This window comes from Salvelinus alpinus, chromosome 3, assembly GCF_045679555.1.
Source record: "Salvelinus alpinus chromosome 3, SLU_Salpinus.1, whole genome shotgun sequence".
NCBI lineage: Eukaryota > Metazoa > Chordata > Actinopteri > Salmoniformes > Salmonidae > Salvelinus > Salvelinus alpinus.
Genome location: NC_092088.1, coordinates 10,977,630 through 10,986,178, shown reverse-complemented (window position 1 = coordinate 10,986,178; position 8,549 = coordinate 10,977,630). Strand labels below are relative to the sequence as shown.

The window sequence follows — 8,549 nt, the reverse complement described above, 5'->3', positions numbered from 1 at the left end:
CTACCTCAATTACCTTGTACCCCTGCACATCGATTTGGTACTGGTACCCTGTGTATATAGTCAAGTTATCGTTACTCTTTGCGTATTTATTATTACTTTTATTATTAGGTGTTATTACTTTTCTATTATGTATCTATTTTATTTATTTCTGCATTGTTGGAAAGGGCCCGTCACTAAGCATTTCCCTGTTAGTCTACACCTGTTGTTTACGAAGCATGTGACGAATACATTTGGATTTGATTGATTTGATTTGACGTAAGAAAGAGCGAGGGAGATGAGGGAGGAGAGAAGAGAGGTCTCGAGCTGAGCTTTCATATCCCAATCACTCTCCTCGCGCCAGACAGAGAACAAGTCAACGGGAATCTTGATCGGGGTAGGTTTCATCACCATACGTTTTCTATCGTTGAACTATTGCGTGTGCCTCGCATTAACGTGCAGATAAATAAATCACATTGCGTTGTGTTGTGCTTTTTCTGTAAGATAAAATGAATAACTTTTAAGTAAGCCTAATATATTGAAATATTCTATTCTTCGGCGATATTTTACTGAGTTAAAACAAATATTTGGCTGCAATTAAAACTGTTTTGAATGTATCGGTTCTACTCTATTCGAATTTTATTCAAAAACTTTAATGCATTTGGAAAGTTCCAGTTGCAATGGAATGTCTGTACATCGAAAGGGGTTTAAACAAGCGCGTCTTGACTGCATGCAGCCGTTATGACAAGCCCAGAATCCCTGAATGTCAAACATTTCACGAAAAGGATGTGACAAAAATACCGCCGTTCAGAATAAATGATTGTGGTTTCCATCGCGTGGATAAATTGTTGGCTTTGATTAGACTTAACGCACTCCCCTTGACGTGCGGATAATGGCTTATGAAGCGTTTTGTTTGTTTCCTCTATAGTGCAACTTTCACCACAACAAGAAGATGTGAACACAAGCCCTGCCATGTAAAGACGACTCGTCTCAAGGCGCCCCACATAAATCAGTACCTTAGACAGCGACACCCGGCCGTTTTCAGCATCTCCAACCCGGCGGAAAGCACACAGTCCACTGCACTCGACTGTCCTACCAGAGCGCAACCAAGGCATGCAGTTCCGTGAATGACGATTCTCTCTATCAGAGCGCAATGGGTTTCAGAAGCGCTGCTATTACTGATATACTTAACTAATTGCGTCTTCGATACTGATGCTATTCATTCTTCTAGTCAGTATGGTAACAGTATCGATCGTGAGAGGACCAACGCGAGTGGCAGGTGACGAGGGTTGTAACAGCCTTGTTGGACTGAGAGCCTGAGACCCCTATCACATTCACTTCACTGCCAAGTCAGAGAAGATCACAAGCGTCGCGTCGGAAGTGAATTGACAAGTTAGACACACCATGGGGATAAGGCACCTTTTGCTGCTCCTCATATACCTGGATCCCCTGAGCGTTCTCTGCGCCGGGACAGGAGGCAAGAAGATGAAACCCGTGACCAAGCGGACTCCCAAGGCGAAAGACACCAACATCACCGCGGTGATCCCCACCGCTGCGCCGCAGAAGAACACGACCAAGGACTACGATACGTGCACTGGTTACTACGACGTGAGCGGACAATTTGACAGAGAGTTTGCGTGTAACAACACGGTTCACCGCTACTGCTGCGGGTCCTGCTTCCTGCGGTTCTGCTGCCAGGAAAAAGAAAAACGAGTGGATCAGTCAAGCTGTAAAAACTACAACAAGCCGGACTGGGTGAAAACGCCCCCCCCGTCGCCAGCCTCGACGGGACAGCCTTTTGACCCGAGTATGGACCAGACGAACACCGCGGTGTACATCACCTGTGGGATCATAGCTTTTATTTTAGTGGTGGGAGTTTCGGCAAAAGTTGCCTATGACAAAGCCACAGAGCCTCCTCAGGAAATGAATATCCATAGGTAAGTCAGAATGAATGACTTAATAAATGAATGAATGAATGAATGAATGAATGAACGAATTAATATGCATGTCTGCTTGGGTGCAAATCCCCGTTTTATATGAAACATGATGAAACATGATCTGGTCTTTTATGTATTTTATGTCCCTTGAACTAAGAAGACTAGTTGCACCTTGAAAATAATTGTTATGACATTAATGGGTCAGAGGTCAGAGTTCATTGGAACATGGTCACATGAGATTGAGTACATCTTTGACTTCCATTTTACATAATGTACTGTGAGGTGTCACGTGTCTCTTCCTGGTACAGTAGGCTACAGATAAAAAAAATTCTATATGAAAAAAAAACTTGACTTTTAACCAGGTTGATGCTATGTCCTGCTTTATACAAATCATTTGATCACCCACTACCAGAATGCTATTAAATCTGGTACACTAGGCTAGTTTACACACACAATAAATGATGTATATCGTTACAAACCAAAGAACCCCTATCTGTACTATTTAGAACCATCATGTGTGTGTGTAAACCAGCCTAGTGTACCAGATTTAATGGCATTCTGGCATTTACTCTCAATTCCGTATAATCCAATGAAATATAATAAAAACAAATGCATGTACCATTTGGTGCTATATAGAACCTTTTTTGAAGGTTCTATAAAGAACCCTGCTCATAAGGTTCTGAATGGAACTGGTATGGTGCTATAAAGAACACTTTCCTAAGGTTCTATGAAGAACCATTAATTCTATATAGCACCAAAAAAGGGTTCCGCTATGGTTACAACCCTTTTTGGGGCCATATAGAATGCTTTTTTTATGGTTCTTTATAGAACCATCATGGAAAAATGGTTCTCAATCTGAAAGGTTCTTTGTAGATCATTTCGTGGAACCATACATGGTTATTTATTCTGTTAAGCCATATTATACTGTTAAACTTCCATAGGTGTTACTGTGTTAATTAACATTTTAAGTGAGCTGCCTCTGGAACAGCTGGGGGTCCCCAAGAAAATAAATACTGAGTGATTTAATCAAACGTTCTCAATTGATGCAAAACATTGTTGCTAGATATAGTCATATATAACACAACTGATTAGATACACTGGAATGAGACTCTCATTCACGGTTGCACAAAAAAAGCTATGCGCGAACCACACCCCAAAATATTCTAATGAGTCTCCTCCCCTACATTTTAATTATCACTAAAAGAGCAAAGAATCCTTTTGTGAACTGTAAAGAACCATTGAAGGGCTCAAAGGGTTCTTTTAATCATTATGGTTCCACATAGAACCATTAGCCTTCCCAAAGAACCCCTGAGGAACCTTTTTTTTTTTGTACACATGAAAGACCAAAGTAATTGCAGAGGTGTTCAAAGGGAAATATTTACATGATTTGGGAAAGCTTGCATATCAGTTGTGTGGTGAAGGACTGATCCTACTGATGTATATTTTATGTATTTTTGTTGTTGTTGTATGTTTCACTGCAGGTGTTGTGACAAATGTAGTTTCTGCATCATAACATGAAGCCGATGTAATACTATGGAGAGCACTGACAGTGCATCATCGCTTCAAATACAAACAGATCAATCCAGACGCACAACAATGTCTATACACATTTCCCTCGTAAAATACTCATAAAATGTCAAGGCCTTTGCTAAGTTAAAACAAACCATATTGTCATAGACCATAAAATAGAAAATAAAACCTCTAATCCAACCCCTCTCACCCTGACCTAACTCTAGTCCCATAGCACCTATCATACCAACACGTTCTCTGTGGTGGTGGTGGTGGTGGTGGTGGTGATGGTGGTGTGCATTCTCAGACTGCAGTGGTGAACTGACATGGGTTAAACAGGGCTATGTTGGAGTCTTCCACAAAGTAGCGGTCTGCAGTTATGTGTTTTCTCAGTTGTTTTCTGTCTCCCTCTGGGGCTTTGCCACCTTTACGTTTAACTACAGACTAGTGGACAACACATGATGCTGGAGAGCACACATCAATGAGTAACCGCTGATACACATTCTAGTCTCCCGCTATGAAGCATGGTCCTTTTATACATGCGTGGCGCAACACTGGAGTAATCTAGAGACATACAATAATGTGTGACGCACAGGCGGCCGGTGGCACCTTAATTGGGGAGGACGGGCTTATAGTAACGGCTGGAACGATATCAACGGAATGGTATCAAACACATGGTTTCCATGCGTTTAATACCGTTCCATCCACTCCACTGTTGTGAGTCGTTCTCCCCTCAGCAGCCTCCTGTTGTATAACATTAAGGTTAAAGTATCATTGTAGTTGCCTGACACGTCTGCACCACAGCAATTCCAATGATAAATACATAACTGCAAAACTCAGATGTGAAATAAATAAAAACAGGGACAATATTTATAGAACAGAAGAGGTTACGCTGTACATATATTTGTCATGCACAAGGCTTTGAGCAATCGCAGCAATGCAAACATCATTTGATTTCCTCCTCTTCAAAAAGCTCAGCCAGAAAAAAATAACTATTTGTGTTATTTTCTGTCATGATGCTGTTGAGTTTTTCCGTTCCCTCTCTCCCCTCTCCTTCTCACCCTCGAGGGTGCCATACCTCCGTATGCACCTGGTGTCGGCCTGAAAAACACTCCAATTCAACCCAATTATAACGGCTTCTCATAAACACAACTATGCTTCTGTTTCTGTTGTTAGTATATTTGTTATCGTCACTGTTTTGTTAATAGAGTGGATGTCCACGCCCCCACGGACATCTAATTAGCATAATAACAAAACCCCATAGAATCTGTCCGTTTAAGTGAGACGTATCTAGCTTGGGCTTGCGTCCTCAATCCACAGCATCTGCCGATGCCGGTCTTCCGCATCTGTGGTGAAAGGTGGCAGAGCTACAGTGGTATTTGTCAGACCGGGAGACATGCCGATAAAGTAGTGCCGAAAATGTAGTGCCGATAAAGTAGTGCCGAAAATGTAGTGCCGAAAAAGTAGTGCCGAAAATGTAGTGCCGAAAAATGGGTAAAATAAATATAAAAATAATTTGCTCATCTATCTTATATCTCTCAGATATAAGACAGACACTTCAAAATGTACTTCCTTTTGTTTTATTTTTGGACTGTCTGTTTTGCCATGTATGAATATGTTATTCAGTTATGTTTCTATGGGGTAATAGCAATAATACCAAATTCAATATTGCATCAAATATATATATATTTTTTAAACAAATTATACTTACAGGGGTTCCTAATATTCCAAATCAAATAGCTAAATGATCCTTCTTATGACCTTCTTGTATGTTAGCACAGTAGAATCCCATCCCCGGGCCCTTATACCTCAGGGGGTTAATAACGGTTCTCTATGACCATTCAGTGCCAAGAAAAAATGTACTCTCACTCACCTTGGAGTGTATTGTAAATGCTTGGAAAAGTGAGCTGAATAGATGTATCAGTGACTTTTGGTGCACAAACCTTTATCAAAATCTGCCATTTCTTTCCTCTGTGTCCACAGGGCCCTTGCAGACATCCTGAGGCAACAGGGACCAATTCCCATATCTCAATATGACTGTGAGAACTTTTCAGCCATGAACGGCTCTCCCAAAGACAACACTCCTCAACAAACCTCCTCCAAGAACCACTACACCCCTGTCCACCAGTCCAAGTCCAACCATGGTACGTGACCTTTATAGTATGGTACATATATTCTACTGTTTTCAGTACATATCTTCAAAGACAAATTGGTGAAGTATTATGGGCAAACGGGGTGAAGTGTGTGAATGTGTTGGTGCAGAATCATTATGTTTCCAGTAGCGCTGTGTAGGTAAAATCACTGGGAAAGCCAAGCCAGAAAAAAAATGGCCATATTGCAACCTATGTGTTGTGATAACTGTGTTGTTTGCTCTATAACCTGTTAGTTCATCCGCCTTGACACCGTGATATATAGGCCCAAGGCCGAGACAATAAGAAGACACAGTGGCAAATAAATTCAACCACACCTTTGTTTCATCACACAACCAGAGAGCGACCTCTGTCCGGTGAAGTCCACGAAGCATATTGCATGTTACAAACAGTTACATTACCTACAGCATGTTCAAGCAAGTTAATGTTTCTGACGTTTTCTGACTACGAAACAACATTTGATTTAGAACCACAGAGAGTTACCACAAGTCGCAAAGGAAACAGGAGCTGCCTCCACTATTCCAGCACCATTTCAACTACAACATCATCAAATCACCTCTGCTTATTCTAATACAGTGACAACTAAAAGATTCCCAAAACAATTTAGTCCAATCATAATATCATATGACTGTCCATGGTACTAATTTATGTGTGTGTGTGTGTGCTTGCAAGAAAAAACATGTTGACTCACCCTACCTGTAGAGAAACGCCAATGCCATTCTCCTCTCTTTCATGTTGCCGAAATGGTCTATCACTTTGTCATACAGTAAACACGCTTTTAGTTGTTGTTGTCCAAGGCTACCTGGCTAAAATGCTTGCTCGCTAGACTAACTTCCTTTCATGGGCAACAATTAGCCAGCTAGTTAACATTAGCCTACTTCCATCAGGCCAGGGGCATAATGTATAAATTAATGATTGGATCGGATTCGCCATTATAATCATTGGCCAGTACGAAGAGTTAAGTAAAACCACAAGTCCAAATCCCTATTCATCTATGGCTAATTTAGGAAATATATCGTTTTAGTTAGCTCGCAAGCCTTTGGAGGACAACACAACGAGATGCAACAATTACATTTATATCTGTCAACAATGACGTTTGGCTTTTGATATGATGTGATAGGTGTGAAGCCAAATCCAAACTGGATTCCCTTGATACTTTATTTTGGTGCGCCAGGATCATTCACAGTTGAGCTGAATGCTGATTGGCTATTATTTTATAATTTTTGTTCATCAATGCTCGCTGGCTTCTCTTGCATTGAATGCTACAGGCGGCAACAATGTCATACCCTTTTTGGACCAGACGCATCAGATAGATGGTGTGTACACATACAGAGACAGAGGGGGCGCTGTTTCGCTTGCTTGGATGCTTTCTCCGGTCAGATACATTCAGCCTCTTGCGAATTAAAGGAAAATTATAAAACACAGAGAGATGAAAGATACATCATTTTATTGGGGGGGGAGCCAGGCTTCCATTGGAATCCATGAGTACATGCCACTGTGTGCTTCATTACTTTGTGTGTGTGTATGTGTATGTGTATGTGTGTGTTGTGTGTTGTGTGTTGTGTGTTGTGTGTTGTGTGTTGTGTGTTGTGTGTGTGTTTATATGAGTCTCCCATTATGTGTTTATTCAGTTTCTGTGTGTATGAGAGCACACATTGTGTGTTTATTCAGTTTCTCTGTGTATGAGAGCACACATTGTGTGTTTATTCAGTTTCTCTGTGTATGAGAGCACACATTGTGTGTTTATTCAATTTCTGTGTGTATGAGAGCACACATTGTGTGTTTATTCAATTTCTGTGTGTATGAGAGCACACACTGTGTGTTTCTTCAGTTTGTGTGTGTATGAGAGCACACGTTGTGTGTCCACAGCATGCTGCCTTCCCTGTCAGTGGTGTAATCTACTATGTATGCATCCCGTAATCATCCAATTTGTGCAAGAGAGAGAAAGGTAGAGATAGAGAGAGTAGAGAGCGAGAGGAATAGAGACAGTAGAGAGAGAGAGAGGGAGAGAGACAGTAGAGGGAGAGAGTAGAGAGAGAGACAGAAAGAGGGCCTGTCAGTGTAGATATCTGTGGCTAGCAAGGGAACGGGGCCGGGCAATCGCTGGCAGGGTGGAAACGATAGACGCTGGCACACAGAGACCGCAGCGAGACCGTGACCGCTCGGCACGCGGGGTAACGTGATTCGACCACACGGCTGGTAGGTGGGAACAGAACACCACTGACAGGGTGTACTCTTGGGTATGGGCTCTCTGAAGAGATCGAGTTAACGTGAGACAGCTTTGTGGTTTCAGGATTGTGAAGCAGGTCTGAGTCGAGAGAGAGGGACAGAAAGAGAGGGAGAGGGAGGGAGAGGGAGAGGGAGAGGGAGAGGGAGACGGACGGAGACGGAGAAAGGTGTTTGAGAGATACACAGTGAGACAGAAAGACAATTGAGAGAGGAAGAGAGGCCGTATCCGAACAGCCGTACTTGAATTCTAAATAGTAGGCTGACTGGGTATACACAAATAGGATGTTTTAATGTATGTGGCACTCGAGTATGCTCAAATGCCAGGATGTCATACTCACTTCTGATTTTTACCTAGTACACTGCGTGCTATGGAGGAAGATAATCAGCTTTTCACGTGTGTTTGACAACAGCTGATAATCAGATCGGGGACGGGCTGTAGCAAAATGAACGACTGGAGGGAAACACTTTAGATTACACATTCTCAGTATGGGTGAGTCTAGTAATACATTACACATTCTCAGTATGGGTGAGTCTAGTATTACATTACACATTCTCAGTATGGGTGAGTATAGTATTAAATTACACATTCTCGGTATCGGTGAGTCTAGTAATAGATTACACATTCTCAGTATGGGTGAGTTTAGTATTAGATTATACATTCTCAGTATGGGTGAGTCCAGTATTAGATGACACGTTCTCAGTATAGGTGAGTCTAGAATTAGATTACACATTCTCAGTATGTTTGAGT

The 8,549-nt window shown here is 41.8% G+C and overlaps 1 protein-coding gene across 9 annotated transcripts in view; it reads left to right on the top strand.

Annotated features, from left to right (window-relative positions):
* The first annotated feature begins 265 nt into the window (after nucleotides 1–265).
* Nucleotides 266–8,549, top strand: part of LOC139570003 (protein shisa-6-like) — a 197,957-nt gene continuing 189,673 nt past the window's right edge. For all 9 annotated transcript variants that reach the window (XM_071391438.1, XM_071391434.1, XM_071391437.1 and 6 more), the window contains exons 1-3: nucleotides 266–373; nucleotides 905–1,913; nucleotides 5,406–5,566. In XM_071391438.1, coding sequence (XP_071247539.1) covers nucleotides 1,381–1,913; nucleotides 5,406–5,566 — 694 coding nt within the window. In that variant the 5' untranslated portion in view covers nucleotides 266–373; nucleotides 905–1,380. The remainder of the gene's footprint in view (nucleotides 374–904; nucleotides 1,914–5,405; nucleotides 5,567–8,549) is intronic.